The 24413-nt window shown below is 49.1% G+C and overlaps 1 protein-coding gene across 11 annotated transcripts in view; it reads left to right on the top strand.

Annotated features, from left to right (window-relative positions):
* The window catches only part of FNBP1 (formin binding protein 1), an 85310-nt gene that overhangs the window by 8396 nt on the left and 52501 nt on the right, over positions 1 to 24413 (top strand). For all 11 annotated transcript variants that reach the window (XM_066580216.1, XM_066580221.1, XM_066580222.1 and 8 more), the window contains exons 2-4: positions 9099 to 9214; positions 13175 to 13231; positions 13953 to 14100. In XM_066580216.1, coding sequence (XP_066436313.1) covers positions 9099 to 9214; positions 13175 to 13231; positions 13953 to 14100 — 321 coding nt within the window. The remainder of the gene's footprint in view (positions 1 to 9098; positions 9215 to 13174; positions 13232 to 13952; positions 14101 to 24413) is intronic.

Here is a 24413-nt window from a genome sequence, read left to right as displayed (position 1 = left end):
TATAATATGCTATTACCTCACTCTGTATTACAATGGTACTATATATCATGTCTTATTACCCAAGTCTGTTACCGTAGTGGCCCTGTATATAATGTTACTATGGACTTTATATTGCACTGACATTGTATATAATGTGTTATTACCCCCACTATTTTGCAATGCATGTAATGTTGTTGCACCTTGTATAGCACACTGTTATTTCTCCCTCTATATTGCACTATACAATGTTGTTACCACCTTTATATTAGATGAACACTGTACATAATAGTTGGGTTTTTTTTGCCTCCACTATATTACATTGGCACTAAATATGAGTTAATACTCCACTTTACAACACTGGCATTATATATAATGTCCCCCCCCCCCCCCCCCCCCCCATGCACACACCCTGTGTATATTACCCCCATTATATTGCACTAGCATTCTTAGCCCCTCTATATTACCCTGGCGCGGCGTGTGACGGCATCGCCCCCTCCGCGTTGGCGCGGCGTGTGACGGCATCGCCCCCTCCGCGTTGGCGCGGCGTGTGATGGCATCGCCCCCTCCGCGTTGGCGCGTATTTTTCGTAGTCTCCTCTGCTGACAAATGTCCATCTGCGACAGATCGGCGCCAGGAGCTGCGAATCACGCGATGGTGGAGACCGAAACTACAGATAGGGAACTTAAGGTCATTATAGGGACCCTGAGACTGGATGGTCTAGCTGCATTCGGGGGAGACCCCATAACACAAGCAGCAGGAGCCTCCTATAATAACTGTCCTGCACCCCAGTGTAGCTGGTATATGGCGGGTCTTGGGGTGCCGGACGGGTAGCGTATGTATGTGCGGCCATGGCTGGCCTTGGCTGCATGCAGCCCATGCGGTGCCGGGCACTAGTCAGATGTAGGCTTGTGCTGACCGCCCTCCTTACGTCCTCCCGGCCGCATCTTGTGGAGCTACATGCATCCGCCTCCAGGGTTTTGCTGCCAGCGCCCCGCAGCGCCACCGCTGGGGCTGGATCCCGGGAATCTCATGATAATAGTTCCATGTAAATGCCGGCACAATCTGACCGACCAGTGATCATTGTTTCATTGCTCGGATCATGTAGGCACAAGAATTGGCCTGAGATCTCTGGTCTGCTACTCCTCCCTTGACTGAGCATCGCTGGGGTGGCTTCCATGTAGAAGGGCCGCACTACTGTATTTGGCATAAGCTTGGCTCCATGCTGTATTTATGCAATGAGCTTGGTTCTGGGGCTGTATTAATATACTGAGGTTAGTTCATTCTGTATTTATGAGCTTGGTAATGTGGCAATATCTATGTACCGAGCTTGGTTCTGGTGCTGTACTTGTAGTCTGAGCTTGGTCCTTGTTACAATAGGAGTTGGTTCATTCTGTAGCTATGAACGTGCTTCTAGGGCTATATACGTACTGAGCCTGGTTCTGGTATTGTACCTATGTAATGAGGTTGATTCTGCGATTGTTCTGAGCTGCTCTGGAGCTATGAGCCTGGTTTTGGGGGCTGTGTTTATTTACTGAGCTTGGTTCTGGCGCTGTGTTTTTAGGAGCTTGGTTCTGGGGCTGCGTAGATGGTACGCCCGCAGGTGATATATGTGCTTCTCTGGTCTCATGTCTTCCTCTCGCCTGTGACTGCTTCGTCCTCGTTCTTTGGTGACGCGGCGTCATAAATAGTCGCTGATTGATCCCTGGTGTATTAGGAATCTGCATGTTAATGAGGGTGTGAGGAGCTCCAGAGCGATGAGTCACATTCAGTCTAATGAGCGCCCGCATCCTGTCCGCAGCCTCCGAGCACCCAGGAAGTGCCCAGCCGCCAGCAGTACTTTCTGGGGGTCTCGGGAGACTCCAGGGGGGCTGCAGGACTTCCCTGTCTGGGTTGGAATCCCACAGTGCTGTGCATCCTGCGCTTAATGAATAGCATGTCACGTCTGCAGTATAGACTGGCACAGAGTAGTAGAAGTGATCAGCAGGGTTGGCTCTGTGCCTTGCAGGGTCTGTGGAGAGCTGGGTTTCCCTTGCAGTGGTGCCACGTCGCCTCCTGTCATATCGCTGCTGATGGAGGGAAGTGGGTCAGATCCTGGCAGTAATTAATGATCTGTATAATAATTAGCTGGTGATATTCGCAGGGCGGGCGTCCGCTGCGCACATTCCCTCAGCTCATTAATATGCATGGGATTCTTAGCGAGTTTGACATAATTATGGTAACTGGAGCTGCAGGTAGCGCCTCCCTATGGCCGCGAACATGTGGAACCCTAATAACCTGATGTCTCCTGGCTGATAACAGAGAGCAGGATCTGCAGTGAGCTCTATTTTTGTGCCCTTTTAGCTGGCAGGGTACCAGGCAGAGGCTGGTGCTTCTAATTCTGGCCAATCTGGGTGAGGCCGGTCAGTGGGTGCAGTTGCTCCCAATAGTTGGGATTCCTCAAAGCAGCGATCTCCAGCTATTGCCAAACTACAACTCCCAGCATGCCCTGACAGCCACAGGGGCAGTTCATGGAGGGCTGCTGGTCATTGACTACTGGGGAGCAGAGCCCGCTGATCCACCAGCTTATAACCGTGCGGTTATTTTCTCGCCACCTAACCCCCGCCCCCTCCCCCCCCCTACCCCCGCACCTTGGAAAGTTATTCGCAGCCTCACAATTCCCGAGGTGTCGATTGCGTTTCACAGATCTTTGTTTAGTTCGCTTGTCTTTATCACCCATGTCACAGTCTTCACCAACCCGGGTACTTAAAGGGACACCACACCTGTCTCCTATATTGTGCAGTCTATTGTCCCCTGTTATCAGCCACTTAAGACAGGGAGAGGCTGACTGTAATGTTCTTCAATGGGATGAGTGACAGGAAGTGCAGAAACCTCCCCCATCTCTACTATGTCACATATCTGCAGTGTTCTCCATCCATATGTGACCGATATCAGCTGCTTCTATTATAACGCTCCAGTACTGATATAACCTCCACAGACATGTGACCGATATCAGCCACTCTTCTTATAACACTCCAGAACTGATATAAGATGTCTGTAGAGGTTGTATGTGACTGATGTTTCTTTTCTAAGCTCTACAGACATCTTATATGTGACTGATATCAGCCCCTCCTCTTACGCTCTCCTGCCCACGGGCGATATTTCACTGTTACCCACGGTGATAATCCGCACACGGGCAGCACAGTGAACCCTTACCATAGGATAACTATGGAAAGCGCAGCCCGATGCAGACAAGCGGAAAATCGCGGAAAATCACGATGACAAAGGGCTCCCGCAGCGGAAATCCGCCCGTGGACGGGGGGCCTAAAATGCTGTAGTCCCTGATAAAACCTCCAGAGACATCTTATGTGACTGATATCAGCTGCTCCTCTTAGAGCGCTCCAGTACTGATATGATCTCAGAGGCTTTTATATCATGGGTAATGGGGTAAATTGGCTTCTGCTTCATTGTTTTTTTTTCCTTCTTCTGGATCAACAAGGGGGCTGGAAACAGGCTGAACTGGATGGACATTGCTTTTTTTCAGCCTTGCATACTACCAAATCATATATATGACTGATATCAGCCGCCCCTCTTATAACGCTCCAGTACTGATATAACCTCCACAAACATATATATGACTGATATCAGCCGCCCCTCTTAGTACGCTCCAGTACTGATATAACCTCCACAGACATCATATATATGACTGATATCAGCCGCCCCTCTTATAACGCTTCAGTACTGATATAACCTCCAGAGACATATATATGACTGATATCAGCCGCCCCTCTTATAATGCTCCAGTACTGATATAACCTCCACAGACATCATATATATGACTGATATCAGCCGCCCCTCTTATAACGCTTCAGTACTGATATAACCTCCACAGACATCATATATATGACTGATATCAGCCGCCCCTCTTATAACGCTTCAGTACTGATATAACCTCCAGAAACATCATATATGTGAATATCAGCTGCTGCACCATTATAAGCTTCACAATTTAGGGTTAATGCCCCTTTAAGCAATAGATAAGTGACTGGCCTTCCAGGGGGGGTCCCCGGGGCTCTAATATGATTAGGGGCGACATGCACATGGTGTCCGTGTATTTGAGTCCAGAAAGATCTTGTGATCCAGTTTCCAAAATCTCCATTTCCCACTGTGGGTCTCCCTCCCAGTATGGGGTCACTGTGGTGGGCTGCGGATCACCGGTCAGATGATTGCAGCGCTTACAGCTGGGGGCCGCTGATCAGCGCCTCTGCTGTATATGTGCTAACAAGGGTCATATTATAAGAGGTGCCCTCTTTTAACCCTTTAAACTACCTCTCCCCCTCTAGGATCACAGTCTCAGCAGTCCTGAAGTCGTCGTATTCTCTCCTGTCACCCAGCTTTCCCCGGAGCAGATGAACCCAGAAGTGTTGAGGTGCGGGTGCTGCCGTAGGTCTTGGCCGGTGAAGGGTGCACGTTGCAGCGTTGTTTTATTCATGACCCCCATAACACAGGAGCCGTGTTTTCTTTGTGGCCGCTCAGCACTTCTGTAAATGTCGCCCATTTTCCGCCCTCCCACGTCCATTCCGGCCACATTCCACTCCGTCCAGAAACAAAGAGCCGTCTCTGTCGTATCTCTGGCGCAGCAGCGGCGCCCGGGGCCCGTGACGTAACTCCGTGTGAAAATGTTATTGTACTGGAAGCGGCCTGGACGGCGCTGAACTGCATGCGCGGCCCGTATCTGGGTGACCATTAGTATGGCCGCTGTTAACGCGTTTTACCACCAAGGTTCCCACACCCTGGAATTCGCCCTCTTCCCGAATTAATGGTGCAATTACAAGTTATTAGAGGGGGGCTTGTCCAATAGTACAACTCTGTATTAAAATACAAGACTATTGGAGAAAAAGCCGTACCGCAAAGCGTTTCGGGTCAGTTTGGTCTACGGCTGAGCTAGTCCCGGCTTTGGCACTCGTGAAGCGAGTTTTGCGCTACGAGCTGCTCTTTTTTACAGCCTGGAATCTCCATCCCTTTTAATTGCGCGGAGAAGCAGCAACGCGTTTCGAGGGCTCGATTTATTGGTAGGGACTACAGTTGGATATCTTGGCTCCGTAATGACTTTCAGGCAACTGCGTCACGGGAGGCAGAATCCCTGCGTCACCCCTGCCTGGTACCTGCCTGTACTACTCCACGTATCTCAGCACCACACAACCTGCTCTTAAAGGGATTTTACCCTTTTATTTGCACTTTTTAACTTGTGTCCTCTTGCTTTTCACCGCAGAGACTCCCATAACCCGGCGGCGCAGCCTCGTACCGCCGTATTGTTCCCTTCGCACAATGCCGGTGTGTATAATTCATGAAGATGACGCGTTTCACAGCAGCAGATCATAAAAGGAAGGAGTGCACCCAGCCCGTATCATCATGGCCGCAGCGGTCCTGGTCTTGCAGCAACAGCTGATGAAACGCGCTCTAACCGCCGTTTGTATTCTTTTCTGATCCTTTGCTTTGCAAACAAATGTGCGACGCGTTCCAGAACAGACGGATCCCAGCTGAGCGTGAATCACTCTGCGTCCTCCAGCCAATAGTGGTGACTAAGAAGCGCGAAACGTTAACAAATACACCCTCAGTGGTTTGAGATTGGCGCACTCGCTCCCCTGGAAGCATGCACCCTATATCACTGTTACTCCTTAGCAGCCGGGTGCAGGAATAGAATGCCAGAACTATAGTGAAGACTGACACATACACGTGGAGGACTGATGAAATCCGCATTGGTAAAGGACCCCTGAACTTGGCCTTGGGTGGCGCTGTCCTTGCGTTGTCGTGTCCATCAGGGAAGAACTAGGAAATAGGAATTTGATTAAAAACAAATTATCTCTCGGCATCTCCGGAATGTAATCCGGCAGATATTCTAACTATGTACAAACAGAAATCGCAGGAGCCCAGGGCCCAGCGCAGGAGGCGCCAACAGGAAGAGGTGAAAGCGCAGTGGCGGGGGGCGCATAAACCCCATTTATGGAGCATTGAAGAGCAGGGGACTAGCAAGGAGGAACACCAGTCCATTATGCAGTCAGGCTCTTCCCAGCTTAAAATGGCTGATAACAGGGAGCAATAGTTTGCATTCACCTTTCCTACAGTCAGCCTTTCACCTGGCTGACATGGCTGATAGCAGAGAATAATAGATTGTGTTCCTGTCATACAGTAATTCTTCCCAGCTGGAAATGGCTGATAACCGTAATAAAGGATATATATCTGCCTCGGGCACTGTGTACAAGGTATAGATCTGTCCCTGGACATGCTGTGATCTGCCCCGATGTGCTGTATTTGGGGTGTAGATCTGCCCCAATGTGCTGTGTGCGGCCTATACACCATATCTGCACAAGTTTGCTATATGCATGCTATACACAATTTGCCATGGTTCACTCCGTCCTGAGATATATCTGCCTACATGGGGGCTATACACTATATTTGCCCCATTGTGGGGTAAGTATCTGCCTAGTTGTGCTATATGCGCGCTATACACTATATCTGGCCTGGTGTGCTGTGTGCAAAGGATATATCTGCTCCGATGCGCTATATGCGGGCTATACACTCTATCTGCTCCAGTGGGTTATACACTATATCTGCTCTGGTGCGCTATGTGCAAGGTATATATCTGCCCTGGTGTGCTATATGTGGGCTATACACTATCTGCCCTGGGTCACTCCATCCTGGGGTATATCTGCCTACATGAGGGTTATACACTATATCTGCCCCGGTGCGCTATGTGCGGGCTATACACTATATCTGCCCCGGTGCGCCATGTGCGGGCTATACACTATATCTGCCCCGGTGCGCTATGTGCGGGCTATACACTATATCTGCCCCGATGCGCTATGTGCGGGCTATACACTATCTGCCCTGGGTCACTCCATCCTGGGGTATATCTGCCTACATGAGAGCTATACACTATATCTGCCCCGGTGCGCTATGTGCGGTCTATACACTATATCTGCCCCGGTGCGCTATGTGCGGTCTATACACTATATCTGCCCCGGTGCGCTATGTGCGGGCTATACACTATATCTGCCCCGGTGCGCTATGTGCGGACTATACACTATATCTGCCCCGGTGTGTGGTGTGTATATCTCCCCCGGTGCGCTATATGGCGGCTATACACTCTATCTGCCCTGGTGCGCTGTGTGCGGCCCTCGCTGCTGATGGTGGTGTGTTTGGCGCGCCTGCAGTTTGGCTGCTGCTGCGCTTCCTCTTTCCTCCCTCTGATCTGGATGAGCAGATCTTGTTTTTCTCAGGGCTGCAGATGTGTCCCAGCGCTGGAGGCTTCATATCACCCCCACCCGCCAGGACTATCACCCCGGCCGTCCCTCCCTGCTCCTAGACTCGGGGGAGACTGACTGTGGGATCAGGATCAGCTACACCGCTCATCCAGAGGCTCCTGTATACACATCCAGTCTTACGGCTGGTGCTGTTCTGGGGCAGCTCATTCAGGAGCCCAGGAAAGCTGAGAGATCACTTCTGGAATCCATATTGGCTGCACTCCAGCTTTCCTGGGACCAAAATATACTAAATGCACATTTTCTGGCCTGTCCCTTTAAGATCAGGGGCTTTACTGCACTGAGGGAATATCTAGGTCGCCCTGTGTTTCCTGCCCCTGGGGGTCACCCCGGAGGCCAGTGCTGACAGTGATGGACGCCTCTGGGGAGCTGATTTTGGCCAGGACTCAATGAGCCGGGGATCTTCTCAATACATTCTTTCTACATAAACTCAGCAAATGCGCTGTGAGTCATTGTGAGCAACGAGATGGGGGGCGTGAGGACTTGTGCAATGTCACCGCCCGCTGCCAGGGGTACAATGGAACTAATATGCAGGGGGATCATGTCTAGCCCCAAAGGTCCTCCTGGCTGATATTGGGACTCTCATGGAGGCTCTGCGCTCACCTGAGGGATACTGCCCAGCTTTCCCTAGATGCTGAACAGTAGATTTCCTCTTGGCCACCCCTTCTCCTACTTTGAATGTCAGTCTTGACTGCATTTCTGGCATTTTGTTCATGAACTAGGGGGCTCAGGATGAGCAGCTCCTTATGGTGCCTTCACACTTGCGATCGCGTATTTTTAACGCAACTGTCAATAGGACTTTATAGTGTTAACGCATCGCGATAAAGCGGTAATATCCTGTAAACCTGGGAGTGGGGCATCTGTGCGGCCAACCCGCTCCTTGGTCTCAGCCTTACCTCTTGGAGGAATCGCTTTATCCTGAGTGTATGTAACCCAGCATCTTCTAGATTTAGCTCATCTCCTGGTACCACCGGCCACTCGCTGCGCAGATCTGGAGATAAGTGCTCACTCATGCACCTGCTATAGGGTTTCTTGGCTTTGTGCTCACCATTAGACACTGATATTGATGCCCAGAGTTCACATCAAATTACCTTCTCTGTGCTGCTCTTCACCATCTACAGACCGAACTGATGATCAGACGCTCCACACTATACACTGCATTTAGATTTAACTCTTTCCAATCCGATTTGTATCCTGTTTTTCCTAGGGGGCTTATTCTTTTTCTGCTTCTATACAACGGCGCTATATGCTGGCTAAAGCTGGTACTGCATGAGGTGACACGTTGGATAGGCTCCGACAGCAGAGAGGCTGGCAATATACAGTAAGAGAACCCCGACAGATATCTTCCAACATCGGAGCTGTGCAGCCTTAAATCATAATGTCTTCAGACGTCAGACAGTGGATTGGAAAGAGTTAAAGGGGAATTCCATCTTAAATGTATAGCAACCTCTAAACGCAACACAGAATAAATCTCCATAAGCAGCAGGGTCCCTGTGTACTCACATTACTTATACTCCAGAGCTGCACTCACTATTCTGCTGGTGGAGTCACTGTGTACATACATTACTTATCCTGTACTGATCCTGAGTTACATCCTGTATTATACTCCAGAGCTGCACTCACTATTCTGCTGGTGGAGTCACTGTGTACATACAATACTTATCCTGTACTGATCCTGAGTTACATCCTGTATTATACTCCAGAGCTGAAATCTGCCAGCATGCCAGAGTCCAGTTACCCTTGGAGTATAGCTGGGGTTCATACCCCGCGGTGCAGTTGCTGGGGTAGTCACTGCTCATGTCTCTCCTTCCCTCTCTCCAGGATCAGTTTGATAACTTGGAGAAGCACACGCAGTGGGGCATCGAGGTGCTGGAGAAATACATCAAGTTTGTGAAAGAGAGAGCAGAGATCGAGATCAACTATGCAAAACAGCTGCGGTAAGTCCAGAGCGCGCCGTGTACTGCGGGGGGGACATAGCGGGTCTGGGGGGGCCGAGCCGGGTTTGTGTGTGTAGGCTGTGCTCAACTGGTGCAAGTGGAGGCACCCTTAGATCTGGGACATCCGTTATTGGGCCCCTCCCTCTTGTACAGATTTTACATTGGGGCCCAACAGTTTTTAGCTCCGCCTCTGAACATAATATTAAATATTTACCATAATTATTTATGATATCGGCGTTTTCCGTATTGGGGAGGAAGCAGCGACGTGCAGCGTGGGTCACATCGTCTGTATACATGTAGCATCAATATATTTTGCAATACTCTAGGTAGGAACCATCACTCATCATTCCTGACCCAGGAGCTCACAATCTAATTTGCATATCCTACAGTGTTTCACTCCCATCAGCTTGCAGTCTAATCTCCATATCATTCCCATCATCCCTGATCTTCGGAGCTTGTACTCTAAGCTCATCCTAGTGGTACAGGGAAGAGTATAGAGAATGGTCTGCTGGGTATTGCTGGCCTGACATGATTTTGGACCACTCAGGAAAGTTACATGACTTCACCTTTAAGGACAACTCCCCCATCAGCCACACGGTAGGAGTTGGAATTGCTCTTTGTAGGGGCATGTCTTGTAGGCTGACCCTCCGGGTGGTTCGGTGTCACCTCTCACTATCCACATCATGCTCCATCCTCGCACTGGTGTTACCTCATATCTAATACTCCAATCACATACAAAGCTGCATTGCAAACCCTGATTGCTGCAGAAGCTCCCAGCGGCTCCCTACTTTTCACCCTACTGATTTACAGTTTGGGGATGGCTCATAAGTGGAGCGTTCCTTTAAGAGCATTTGTGGGGCCCGAATATACCGATGACCCCCAGTAACCTCCATCATTATACAGCCAATCGAGCTTGTTTGTATTTCATGCAGTCGGGGATAGCGGCCTCCAGAGGATACAGCGGTAAGCTGCGTATCCATAACACAGTGGAAGGTGTGTCCTCTCTCCCCACACCTGGGACTAGAACCCGTCGCCTGCAGGAACCAAGGCTCCTATCTATAGTCTGTGTGCAGGTGGTTTCTTAAAGAGACAGTGTCACAATCTAGCACCGGATGGGGTCTGTGTGCTGGGACCCCACTGTTGGCTACAATTTTCTTTGATCTGTTTTGCAGGGAGGTTGGTGCCCCCTTTATCTCTTGGTCCCCCATGTTCGTTGTACCTAGGAGTTCTCTAGCAGGCTCATCCGTTTGAACGCATTATAACACGAGGAAAGGAGGTGAAAACTTTGCGGCACACCCAACACAACACATCAGATTACCTAAGCCATGCCCTCTCACTATATAGTGCCCCTTAATGACCCCTTCACAGTAATAGTGCTCCCTAATTATTCCTTCACAGTACTACTATACTTCTAAATAATAAAGTGCCTGTTCTACACAATGATAGTGTTCACAGTGCAGTTACCTCCATCTCATGTTCTTTCCTTTTTTCTTTTCTACCCGGGCCCAGACCGCCACAGTGACTTCTTCTGCCACAATTTGTCTTTGCAGAATTTGACAAACCTCTTTGGCTCCTAGTTTTTCCTCTTTTTTTACATTTCTTACACCTCTACACAATCCATAGTGCCCTATGTAGTTATTAGGCCTCATACTACTGCTTCTAGTGCCCTTCACACAGTAAAAAAGTGTCTTCTTTTTCCGCTTCTAGAAGTAAAAATTCCCCATTTTCTGCCCCCGTAAGGAATTAAAATTTTTTGACCCCATACTTTACAGGTCCCCCATGGTGTAAAATAAAGCAGCTGTGATACTCTTCTCCCCCTGCTCATCCCCAATCACTGGCTCCAGTCTCCGCTGTGCTGTTTGTCAGCCTGTGATGCCCTGTAAATCTGCTGCTGCAGCCAGTGACAATGCCCAGCAATAGCCGTTATTGGCTGCAGCAGCTTGTTTGGAGACGGCTCAGGCGGTGAGCAGCAAAAGGGGAGAGTATCAGCTGCTTTGTTACACCATGGGGGGCCTGTTAAGGTGCATTTTACAGAACTCGGATAACCCCTTTAAGAATGTCTCCCTTTTTGGCCCCTGTAATTAAGAATGCCACTTGACCGACTCTATAAAAGCTGTGCTGGTTAAATAAAAAAAAGCAAATCTGCTGCGCCCCCCCCACGTCACTCTGGATGGCACCTTCTAATGTCTGGGCAGACCGTACATATATAGAATACAGAGTCTGAGAGCAGGGATTGGCCAGCGCCAGTCATGTGTCCAGCAAACACCATCCACCTGGAGGTAAGAAGGTGCGTGCCATCCGCAGCGACGTGGGAGCGCAACAGTTGAGTTTTTCTTTTTTCACCAGCAAACAGTAAAGATTCTCACCGGATCTGCCGAAAAGTGAGAATCAGTGTTTGGGGCTCCCGCAGCTGGGGGCCCCGCTCCTAGGAGCCCAGTGTAACTGTACTGTTTGCCCTGTGGTAAAGCAGCCCTGTTGGCAGGGTGAGTCTGCTGGCTCATGCTCTGCCCTCTCGCCTTCTCACTTGATACATTGTATCACTCTCTCCTTCGCTGTGTGACTCATGTTACTTTGTTCTCGGTGAGATGAGCAGAGCTGCAGATGATCACCCCACCAAATATAGAAGTGCCAATCACCGGGGTTTCCTGGGGGTCAGTGCTGAATGTTACACAGGGGTTCATATAAAAAGACACCTGCTTAAATAACTCCGTAATTGCCCCTCCGACTTCATCTTGTCACCCAGCTTTCTACACACCCTGAGTGGCACATGTGCACAGTGAATCTGACTCGCACCCTGAAGGGCACCTATATGCGCACCAGCCTTCACTAGAATGACTATAAATGCCGCGGGTGCCCGCATACGCGGTGTTTACATGATGGGACGTTGGGGGTTGTGGTTCCGGCAGTGACTGCTCCCATAGTCATTCCTCGGCTCTGGTTACACCCTTCTATCCTTGTCCTTTCCTCTGAACTCTCCGTCCCCACCTTTCTTTCCTTCCAGCTCTTCTTTCAGGGTCAAATAGCGGCCAAGAAAGCAGACAGAAATACAGCAGGTAGAAGACCTGCACTACAATAATATGTTAGAAGTCTTATCTGCTCCCGGGAAAGCTGGGTGGTGAGCAGTATGGGCCACTATTTATAGGTCTTAAAAGCAAAGAGGTCACCCAGCTTTTTCAAGAACCGATACGCCTGAGAAGATCTGCTTGAGGAGGGTCTACATTATATAACTTGGTAGACTTGCCATTCAGGACCCTGGAAATGCTGAGTCTTTAAAAAACATATTTTTTGCCTTTTGGCTTTAAAGGGGAAGGCCACTTGCATTTCAGTGAATGATTCTCCGCTGACTATGACAAGATTTAAGTCTTATCTGTTCTTGGGAAAGCTGGGTGGCTACCAATATAGGCTGCTATTAAATGAGAAGGTGTCTAGGAGCAGGTATAACTGACCAGATCTCCTGAAAAGGGGTTTATCACTACATAACTATTGGATTCGCCAATCAGGACCTTGGGAAAGCTTTATTTTCAACCCACCATTGTTTTTATCATTGTGTGTAAAGAATGTGGCCACTTGTCTTTCAGCCTTCCATGAACTTGGGGAATGATTCCTCCTCTCTGGTCCCGACGAGCAGTATGGACACTATAATAGCTCTTACTACCCAGCTTTCCCAGGAACTAGTGATATCCATGCAGGAGGGGATCTGTCATTACATAGCTAGGATGATGTGCCATTCAGAACCCTGGGAAAGCCTGGTTCTGTCAGAGGTTGTCTGGGGGCTACTGATGAGTCAGGAGTTAAAGTGAGAATAAGAAGGAGAACAAGTTTCACCGCCCTGACGGGTTCGGAGCGCGCACCAAGCGGGAAGGGGGTGCAGTTGGAGGGGAACTTGTTGCATCATCATGGAAACCGGCCACTCGCTTTGGAGAAGTTTTGCTGATTTTATTTCTTCTTTTTTCTTTGTAGGAACCTTTCAAAAAAATATCAGACTAAGAAAAACTCCAAAGAAGAGGAAGAGTCCAAGTAAGTGTGGCGGGGGGGTCAGCAAGCGGGGTTCTGAAAGCTCCAGCTCAGCTCTGCACTGTGCAGTTTAATTGGCTCCCCCCCCCCCCCCCCCTCTATGCCCACTTAGTCAGCCCTCTATGACATGGGGGTCCAACTATAGGGTGCATACAGATTGATGTCACAGCTGCCTCTAGGTGACCCGGGGTCCCTCTGCAGAGAGGACTGACCCGCAATATGAAGCAGGGTCATCATGCTAGTCCCACCCCCTTAAAGGGATATTCCTAGTATAGTTTGTGACCTGTCATTATCGATTGGTCCTTTCTCAGGATCACTATTCACAGTTCTTTACCATTGAAGGGTGTGTAGACGTTTGTATTAAAGGGGGTCTCCGGGACTTTTACTTAAGATAGACTCCTGCTGATTAACTATTGATGGACCTATTGCTAAGGTTCCCCACAGATCGCCGGGCCCACTGTCTTTATGGACAGTGTTGGAAGCAGATAGCGCCATCAGCATTGCAGTGGCCTGCTTTGGTAGTGCAGACATGGCTCCCATTGCTTGCAAAGGTTTACACACCCTTTAATGGGAAGTTATGGAAACCAGCTGGTAAGAGCGCTCTGAATGATCCAGAACTTTAGTGGAGACTTACCGCCTGTTTGGGGGCAGGAACAGAACAATGATCCCACCGATCAGCTGGCAGCGCCCATGAAATCACTGACGGGTTGTGTTCATCTGACAGGTATACGTCATGTAAAGCCTTCCAGAACACGATGAACGAGATGAACGACTACGCCGGGCAGCATGAGGTCATCTCTGAGAACATGACGTCAATGATCATGGCGGAGCTGACGCGCTTCGTGCAGGAGCTCAAGCAGGAGAGGAAATCGGTGAGTACAGCGGGGCTCTACTTCAGGCGTCACATCTGATTGGCCGAGAGACATCAGTCCTAAAGTGCAGCAAAAAGTTATTCAACTTTCTAATAGTCTTTGTTTCATTTCACTGCTTTAAAGATCTCTGCCTTCTGTCAGTGAATGTGAACACTTCTGTAGCTGTCCAGAGGCTGAAAACCTGTTAGAACCTGGTGTGATATTCTCACAGCTGAGGGGTTGTTACAATGTATCTAGTCTAGACAATGCTCTGTGAGGTGAAGCCATCAGCAGCACAACTCTCTTGTCCTCCTAGTTTGCTACAATGTATCAGTGCAGGTAACCTGTATCAGTCTGGAGTAGACAGAGGATTTTCCAGTCTGCATGTAACTGTAGCAAACCTGCAGCTGTGAGAATTGTTGGTTCAAGATGGCTTTAAAATCTCAGAATGTATGCAAGAATTTTCCGTTTCGTTGACAGCAAGCAGAAATCTTGAAAATGGTGAGGAACTAAAGCACGAAGTGTATTAGGAAGTAACCCCTCCCCAGGATGTCTTATAACCGCCCGTATGGCGGCCTCCAGCTGTGGTGCTACTACAAGTCCCAGCATGCTGGCCGTTGCAGTGTTGCTACAGTTGCAGACCATTATTGTCGACCTGTATTGTAAATGTACAGAAGATGCTTTCATAGTATTTGGAGGGGGAGGGGCGGCATCGTACTGTCCAGTCAAGCGTCTCCATGTAAGAGCAGCGCCTGCAGGGCGACACGCGCAGCAAATCAGGTCAGAAATCGCTGGCGTACCGCTGTCCATGTGCGCCGGGGTAATCTGGTTAGAGGGTGATTTGATAATGCACCATGATACTTTAGAGCTGAGCACGGCCAACGAGTCAGAGGGGCCTAAACACCGCCGCAGCACTAAGTGACGCCAGGCTGCCTCCTGTTAACCCTTCACCGTGCACATTGGAGCTACTCTGCAGGATGTGCGCTGCACCCTAGGTGAGGGGGGGCAGTACGAAGTTAGGAAATGATGCCCTCTGCTGTCCCAGGAGCATTCTGCATACCATGAGGAGGATAAACCGGGCGAGGACCCCGCTGTTTTGTGGGCCTGTGGTGAGGGGACTGATCCAGCGCATCTCTGCTGCGTCATATTGTGCACAGTCATCGGAACCACCCCGAGCCCATCGATCGGTGCAAACCTCAAACACGTGAGAGCAATTATCCCCTCTCAGCAGCTGACATCATCGCTCTGCAGCTCCCACTTTATTACAGTACATGATTCTTAATATACTCCAGCTGAGGGGCTGTTACATTGTGTCAGTCTGGACCATTCTGTGAGGAAAATCTCTCCCCCATCCTAAACTGATTTTCCGCACAAAACTGATACAGTGTAACAAACTGTCTACGAGTACAAGAGGGCTGGACGCCTTACCTGAGTGATAGAATGTTACACCACTTAGAACTTCAGAAGGGTCGGTGATCCGGGGATTGTTCCGATTGCGAGATTGGAGTCGGGAAGGAATTTTTTTGCCTTAATTGGGGAAAATTGGCTTCTACCTCATTGGGGTTTTTGCCTTCCTCTGGATCAACATGAGGGGGGGGGGGGGTAGTGGGCTGAACTGGGTGCACATGTCTTTTTCCGTCCTTGCATACTATGTTACAGAACTGCAGCTGTGTGAGCAGCGCTGGTCTACATGATCGGATCATCAGTCTGCAACTTTCTAACACTTTGTTTCTTTTTCAAGATCTCTGCTTGTTGGTAGTGAATGGAAACATTCTTGTTATAGTTAAAGACTGAAAATCTGTCCTGACCGCCTCCTGTTCACACATCTACTGTTTGTTGCAATGTATCAGTCTTGGATAATGGACTGCAGACAAATGCCTGCGCTGACACATTGCAACAACTATAAGATGCTGAGCTGCACAGAGGATGGTCTAGACCAGATGCAATCACAATAAGCCCTCAGAAGTATGAGGTCAGGACACGCATTCACACTCTGCTTGCTGTCAGTGAGCTAAAACACTTGTGTTTAAACCCAGAGATCTTGAACGTGGTGGGGAATACACTAATGAAGCAGTATTTACATAGGACTGCCAGAGTCCTCTCGCTTGCGGCACAGTGTGGCAGCAGGCTGGCGGTGGCGCCGGCAACGATTCCTCCGCAGGGCGGTCTGATTACTCTACAGAGCCGCAGCCTTTGTCTGTGAAGCGGCGCCTCCCACTGCTCATCTGCATCTCTTTCCGCTACTCTGACGCAGCTCTGGCCTAATTAACCCTTGCGTTGCCGATTGGCTCAGCAGATGAGGGCGCTGTAATCAGCCGCGGGCATCTAATAAGCAGACGGGCGCCCTTCTGTACGATCGGAGTGAATGACAGTGGCTGGTTCAGCATGGTGGTCATACAAGGCCATTCACGTCCAGTCAGCTGGACATAAAGCAGCGGCGCACAATGGAGGCCTGGCGGCTCCTGCCTCTGTTAGGCGGAGGATGTCACCACTTGTTACGGTCTTCTCTCAGGAGGGAAGGCGGCTGCCAGTGTCAGTCAGCAGCTGCCGGGTGGATGACACGATCCACCGTGATAAATAATACACTGTGTTGACGTCGCGCCATTGTGCAGGGGGAGCCGCTTCCGGTCTCTGCATTTGGCTGGTTAGCTTTTCTTAGAATACCTTGCCCGTGTCTTCCTGTGCATCGCCTCCTTTCATCCTGTGCTCATTTTACTCTTTCCATGTCCTCCCACAGTTCATTGCACTGTGGCCTGACTTACAGTACGATTTATCCTGAGCTTCCTGGTTCATGAATGGAATGCCAGACCTGCAGTGAAAACTGACGCCTAACTGTAGAAGAGGGTGTGGGACATATTGTTGCCCTCCACTGACATTTAATTGCCACTGTGGGTCTCAGGAAAGAGACCGGATCCCTGCTATATATTCTGGTGATATGATATGTACATACACATGTGACATGTATGACCTCTGTATGTTAAGGGCTGGGTTTTAAGGCGCTCAGAATCTGCTTGCATCAGATTTTTAGCCACAAACGAGAATTTTTGTGTATTTGTTACCAAATTATATGGTGATGCAAAGTTGCATGAAGGCGCAGTATGTAGGTTGTGTTTACGCAAAGTTGTATGATGGCGCAACATGCCAGGTGTAATGTTAGTATGTGCCAGGCGGATGCTTTCTGATGGGTCTGGGGGATTCGTTTAGTGTGAACATTGCCTTGGCAGGAAAGGGTTAATTCACATGTATATTCAGCAATGTTATATAGGCTTCGTCCTGCTCACACAGCTGAGGGTTTGGAACAATTATATCCAATGTAGATTCCAGAATGATACATTGTTACAACTTTCAACATGCTGGGATTTGTAGTGGTGCCAGAGCTGAAGACCACCGCTGTATTCAGTCTAGGGTGCAGACGCAGGCAGCTATTGCAAAAGGGGGACTAATAGACTTTGCATTCCCATTTTCAAGATCCCTGCTTGCTGTCAGTGACCGGTAATTTTGTTTACAATCTGAGATTGAAAGCCCATCCTGGATTAATACTTGTCACAGCTGAAGGTTCGCCACAGTTGTGTCCAGTCGAGACAACTCAGTATAACAGTATAACACACAGGAGAGATCTGTGCTGCTGATCTGGTTACCTCACAGAGGATTGTCTGCCCTGGATGCAACTGTAACAAACCCTCAACTGTGAGAAGGATTGGGTTAGGATGGGTTTAAGCCTCCTGATAGATACAGGATTCCGTGCTGAGATTTCACATGGAATTTCTGCCCGTGCCCGCTGGCATAGGATTGCATTGGTTTATGCAGACAGCCGCGATTGTGTTATTGCGTGAGTTTGCCGCGATCAAAATCGCGGCATTGCTAACACGCCAGCTCTGCACTGATGGACAGGTATGCCGCGGGTCACTGCAGCGGCACGGGTTGCGTCTCGCAGTCGGAATCCGACCTGGTCGTCTGCGTTCACCCTACCTTACAGAGGATTGTCCAGACTGGCTACAATTGTAACAAACCCTCAGCTGTAGAGAGCTCCGTTTTTTGGTTTTGTCTTTTTTCTCATATGTGCGGTTTTCAACATGGATTCTGCGCCAAAATCTGCGTTCTTTTACCATCCCATTGACTTCAGTGGGAATCTAAGTCGTAGTTCTCACGGCGCTGATTTTTTTGACGTGTGGATTAGAAATCTCGCTGAAGGGATAAAAGAACGGACGTGAAGTGGAAACTGCGATAGGAAATCTGCGCACGCTTCAGTCCCACGGAGTGGAGCGAATTCCGCACGTGGATTCGTGGCGTCTTCCACCCCGCTGTGAGTTTTGAGAATTTATGATGTGGATTTTAGTTGAAATCTGCCGATCACTTTTATTCAGTTCATTAGGCCTCGGCCTGCAGTGCCAACCGCGGCCACTGCGTACTGTGCGGCGCTGTCTGCTTCCTGCAGCTGAAGGTGGGACAGTCCCTTTAAAATGTCAGAGATTGTTCACACACGCGAATTCGTGTTTCAGTGACATAAATACGCTGTGTGTTTACGGACCAAGTGACCATTTCCTGCCTTTTTTGGCTATTCCTGCCAGTTTTTGTGTATTTACATGCTCTACATTTTTTTTGTAAAAACGTTGATTAATACGCTGCGCAAATCTGCAGGTTTCCTGCGTGTTCACGGTGTATTTGCGCTGGGTGGCACTCCTTCTCCGCAGGAATGCTGGGTGTGACGCTCTGCCAGTGTCACTGCGGAGCTCCGTTATTGTCCCGCTATCATGGTGACTGGAGCCCTTGTGTGTCCGCGATCCACGCTCGTCCTGTCAGCACTCCATAAATAAGGACAATCGCTGAGCTAATATTTACCTTTAAGCCTCTCCTTTAATACCGGGGAGGGGTGAAGCTGACAACCGCAGGTCATTGTGTTATACTGAGCGGCCATGGAAACGTAGGCCGGCACCGCACTCAGGGCACCTGTCTAAAAGAACGTCTGTGTTGCCCATAGCAACCAATCGGAGCTGCTTTTGTTTTACCTCAGCAGTATAAGAAATACCAACCAATGACAGCGCAGCTTACATTTTACCTCAGCAGTATAAGAAATGAAAGCTGCGCTGTGATTGGCTGCTATTTCTTATACTGCTGAGGTAAAATGAAAGCAGCGCTGTGATTGGTTGCTATTTCTTATACTGCTGAGGTAAAATGAAAGCTGCGCTGTGATTGGTTGCTATTTCTTATACTGCTGAGGTAAAATGAAAGCTGCGCTGTGATTGGCTGCTATTTCTTATACTGCTGAGGTAAAATGAAAGCTGTGCTGCGATTGGTTGCTATTTCTTATACTGCTGAGGTAAAATGAAAGCAGCGCTGTGATTGGTTGCTAGGGGCATCAGACAGGTTTTCTTTGTGCTCTTCCATGAGTGTGTCTCCGGCCTACGTTTCCATGGCCGCCCTGTATTATGGAATTGTTATCCGTGTGATTGTCTGAACAGTTCGGGGTTTATGGGGGGTTTCCAATGTAAACAATCGTTTGTGGCCGTGCCGGGACGAAGGGAAAGTTTATTAAGCCCGGCATTTCCAACTCCGGGCTCCTCTAGTTTTCGACTTGCGCTGAACACATGACTAGACACGTGCCTTAATGTATTCGGCGCATGCTTGGCTCTTTTGTGCGCCCTCAGAAAAGCATACGCTGGGTTTTTGACCCGGCGCGTTTCTGCTATAATTTAAGCCGGTTTTTGGTGTAAATATTACATAGATCTTGTTAGTCCAGGGGGCGCCCTCTTTTCAAGTCCCGCCCATTTTTCGAAAAAGTGGTTAGGCCAGCGCAAAAAGACGAAAAGTTGCAGATTTTTGAGCAAATGCTACTTTGAGAAATTGGCGTAAAGCCCCCCCCCCCCCCCCAAATGTATATTTTAAAAAAAAACCTATTCTCCCCTCTCCGCTGGCGCGCCACTCCAGGCCTCCGCTGGCTTATTTACTTGGTCTGCAGCGTTCACATGGGTTGTTTACACACATGACCGCTGCAACCAATAGGAGTCCTGCAACACAGCGCCATTGGTGACGTCCTGTAAATCTGCCCGGGCTCCTACGTTACAGGGCCACATCACAGGCCAGAGGACGCAGCAACGTTAAGGGTTGCACATCTTGGTGCCACAGCAAGACTGACGTTCTTTGGCGGAAGGTGAGCCCATTGGTTTAAAAAAAAAAAAAACTATTGCTCAGACAACCCCTTTAAATGCCCGCGGAGGGGGCAGGGTGCCTGGCGCTGCTGGGGCGCTTAATGTCCAGATGACAACCCCCGCCCATAGGAAACACTGTAGGAAATGGCGGCGCGGCGAGCGCTGGTCTCTTCGTCAGTAGCGGCAGGAAGTGGTTCATCAGAGCTGAAAGATGCAAATCGTTGATCTTGCACTTCTGAGAACTCGCCGCCGCAGTCACAACTTCGTAAATCCTTCACTGATTCTGACCGGCGCGTCGTTCTCTCCTCCATTCACACCCAAAGCAAACAAGATCCGCCTGCCGTCTCCTGGCCAGCTCCTACAATAAGGCGCGATTTACACGGGCAATTGCGCTCTGTAGAAAAAACATGCAATTGTGTGTGCCATTTTCTTGGGAATTTCATGCACTTTTGAAGTTTTTTTTTTTTTTTTTTTGGCATACTGCTTTTTTTTTTTTTTTAAACATGGACTGTTCGTGCACGAGGAAAAGCGCCCGTGTGACCACCCCTCCCCCCCCCCCCCCCCCCGCCCCATTCAAATCAATTTGTTCTATTTCTGTGCAATTTCAGTCCACTTTTTTTTTTTTTTTTTTTTTATGTGCCTGTGTCAGTCTTCACTGTTCTGAGATTCTACTCCTGCACAAGCTCTTGCTGTTATTTCTGGAGCGCTGTGCTTAGATGTGCAGCCGAGATTGGCTTTGATTATTATCCTGCTGAGTGTTGGTGGGAAGTGGCAACGTGTAGAGGGTCCGGGGGGTCTTCCCTCTATGTAACGCGAGACACTCGGCCCTTTCAGCCCAAACCCTGAATCTGAAATAGAAGAGGACTCTTAGTAATTTTAGACCGTGTAATCGCTGCCAAGAAGAGCGACAGGTTCTCCTGAAGTGCATGATGGGGACTATCAGCACTTAAAGGGCCAGTCATGCTAGAGTCAGTCTTTTATATGTGTTTATATGGAAGCTTCTGTTCCCTGTTATCAGCCATTTAAGGGCAGGAAAGGACTCACTTTAAAGGACCATTTACATGTAAAGACAATCTTTCAAATGATTGAAAGATTGACAGTTTTAGCAATCGTCTTGCATAAAGTGTTAATGGCCACTAATGTCCATTAACACTTGATCAGCTTTATTTGCGTGTAAAAAGGGCCTCTGGGGGCTGTTTGCAGAGCCCAGCATCTGGTCTGAGCTCTGCACACAGCTCCATTGTTCTCACACGGGTGATTGGCAGAATACAATGTAATCTCCGACTCCCGTGCAGAACACAGTTTGCGGTCCCTGTTATCTCTCTCCGGCTGAACTATGGATTTTAAGCTCGCCTTAAAACCATCGTTCATCCAAAGAGTGAACAATGGCAGCGTTTACACGTAACGATTATCGCTCATATGCCATCGTTTGAACGAATTTTGAGCAATGCTTGTTGCGTGTAAATGGGCCTTAAGACAGTTGAATACCATATATTACTCCCTGTTATCAGCCGTATCAGACTGAGCAGTTATCTGCATGACCGGACCTTCTCACTACTGTAGCGTATCTTTACCATATGATGTTGAGATCATCCTTGGGGCTCAATTCAGCATCGGCCATCAACTAGTACCCCCTCCCTCCTCCCATCTCTGATATATCTAGTCCTGTATATAGGTACACAGAGGTGATATGCTGTATCCTCCCAGCTCTATGTACAGGTACACGCAGGTGATATGCAGTTTACCCTCCCTGCTCTATGTGCAGGTGCACAAGGTGATATGCTGTATACCCCCAGCTCTATGTACAGGTACACGCAGGTGATATGCTGTATACCGACAGCTCTATGTACAGGTACACGCAGGTGATATGTTGTATACCCTCCCAGCTCTATGTACAGGTACACACAGGTAATATGCTGTATACCCTCTCAGCTCTTCTATACAGGTGGTATGTATGGCGTATACTTCCTCTCCTTTTCCCCCTGCTCTGCTATATCTTGCCCATTTATATAGGTGATATATTTGGCCTATACCTTCCCCCAGCTCTGCTATATCCTGCCCTATATACTGGTGCACACAGGTAATAATGACGTATACCCCCCACCCCCATGGTGAGCGCCCCGGGTCATGATCAGCAGCAGCTGCGCTCTCCTATTGTTTGCTTCTTATCTACCAAATGTCTGTCACCGGTGACTCCTCCAACCACCGCTGTCCCATCCCCATCCGTCTGTCCGTCCGTCTCGCCCAGGACAGTTGGAAACTGTAGATTATCAGATGACCGGTCCTGATCTAGTAGACTGGTGCGCCCCTTCCATAGTGATCAGGACGCAGTCTGTCCTTGCTGTGACCTTGTCGGAAGATGTAGTGGAGCTAACAGCGTGGCTGGACAGGGGTCTCCACACGGTACACAGCGGCAGATGATCTTACCTGTACAGCAGTTAGTTCTGTCACATCACTGCTTTTACTCCACTCGCATCCAGATCTGCAGTCAACATTGTGCTGATACATCACTTCTTAAACTCCACTCACTACCAACGCTGCAATTACAGGTCTGCAGATACACCGCTTCTACTCTACTCACATCCAGAGCTTGAGCCACAGCCCTGCTGTTACATGGAATATCCTTCAATCACAACTGAAGCTGCATTGACCTTTTGTGCTCAATTATCACTTCTTATACTCTAAATGCAGCCTTGGTGGTGAATACAGTCCTGATACATGACTTAGATTCCACTCACACCCAGCACTGAGGTCTCGGGGAATAATGTTTCCCCTTGTGTAGACTGCCAAGTTAGCCCAGGGAGTGTGATGGGCTATGCATATTCTTATACTCCATTCACACCCAAAGCTGTAGCCACAGTTCTGCCATTAAATTGCTCATACTTCACTCGCATCCAGAGCTGCATTTACAGTTCTACCATTAGATCGCTGCTTATACTCCACTCACAACTACAACTGCATTCACAGTTATGCTGTTAAACTACTTCTTCTATTCCAACCACACCCAGAGCTCCAGCCACACTTCTGCCATTAATACACTGCCTATACTCTGATCACACCCAGAGCTGCATTTACAGTTCTTTCATTAGATCGCTACTTATATTCCACCCACAGTTTTGCCGGTAAGTCATTGCTTTTTCTCCACTCACACCCAGAGCTGCAGTCCTACTTCTACTGTTACATAGCATCTTATACTCCAGTCACATGTCAGGCTGCATATGCAGTTTGGTGGTCTTTCATGCTGCAGATCTCGCATCGCCCCTGCTGGCTCAGTGTCTGGAGTGATGCAGTGCACTCCGCGCTCGGGGGTCTCCTGCAAGCAGTTCTACGTCTTGCGTTTTGCTTCCCCCCCCCCCCCTCCAACTGTCAGTGCAGTAAATTATAGCCGCCACCTTGAGGTTTTTACCCTCCGCTGTCATTGTGGTCAGCGACAAGCCGCGGCCGTCGCCACATAAGGAGCTCCACTCTACTCACTGCAGGCCACACAACCGTTCACGAAGCCCCCGATTCCTCAGGGGGCAGAGTTGCATTTTTGTACTATTAAGTGAATGTTTCAATTGCTTATTAATTTCAAGATCTCTGCTTGCTGTGATCTAAACAGCCAGGATACATGCTGCCTCACTGCTAACATTGTAACAAACCCTCAGCTGTGAGAAGTATTAGGTCAGGGCAGGTGTTAATCCTCTGGATGTGAATTGTGAAGGTTTCCATTCACTGACAGGATTGAAGCACTGAGCCTATTAGTTTCCAGCCTCTCCACTGACCTACAGTGTACCCTATGGGGCAATCAAAGTCCCGTGGTGACTGCCCCCTGTGGGCTGTGTGAGCACACTGCGGCCACGTATATACAGGGAGCAGGGCGAACACGTACAACTTCCCCCCTTCCCCTTGTCTCCCAGTACTGAACATGTAGCTGTACCGCTGCCAGCTCGGAGCTGCAGTACCTTTTATGGAGCCAAGGATTTCCTCCATGTGTCGCCCCGTTCATCAGACCTCCTGCTCCACATACCGCATGTACTGCTGCTGACCCCGATGACGCTGCAGCCGTGCTACAATCAGTCACCTATAGAGATGGACACGGTTGGGGGGCACATTATCGCACTCATATCAACAATTTGTAGAACTATAATCGTTCCATGTGAAAGGGCCTTACCAATAGTGTTCACAGGCTGATAACAGGGAGCAGTG

Source organism: Eleutherodactylus coqui, chromosome 10 (assembly GCF_035609145.1).
Source record: "Eleutherodactylus coqui strain aEleCoq1 chromosome 10, aEleCoq1.hap1, whole genome shotgun sequence".
In the NCBI taxonomy this organism is placed as follows: Eukaryota; Metazoa; Chordata; class Amphibia; order Anura; family Eleutherodactylidae; genus Eleutherodactylus; species Eleutherodactylus coqui.
Note: the sequence above shows the minus strand (reverse complement) of the source record. Positions and strands in the feature narration are given on the sequence as shown.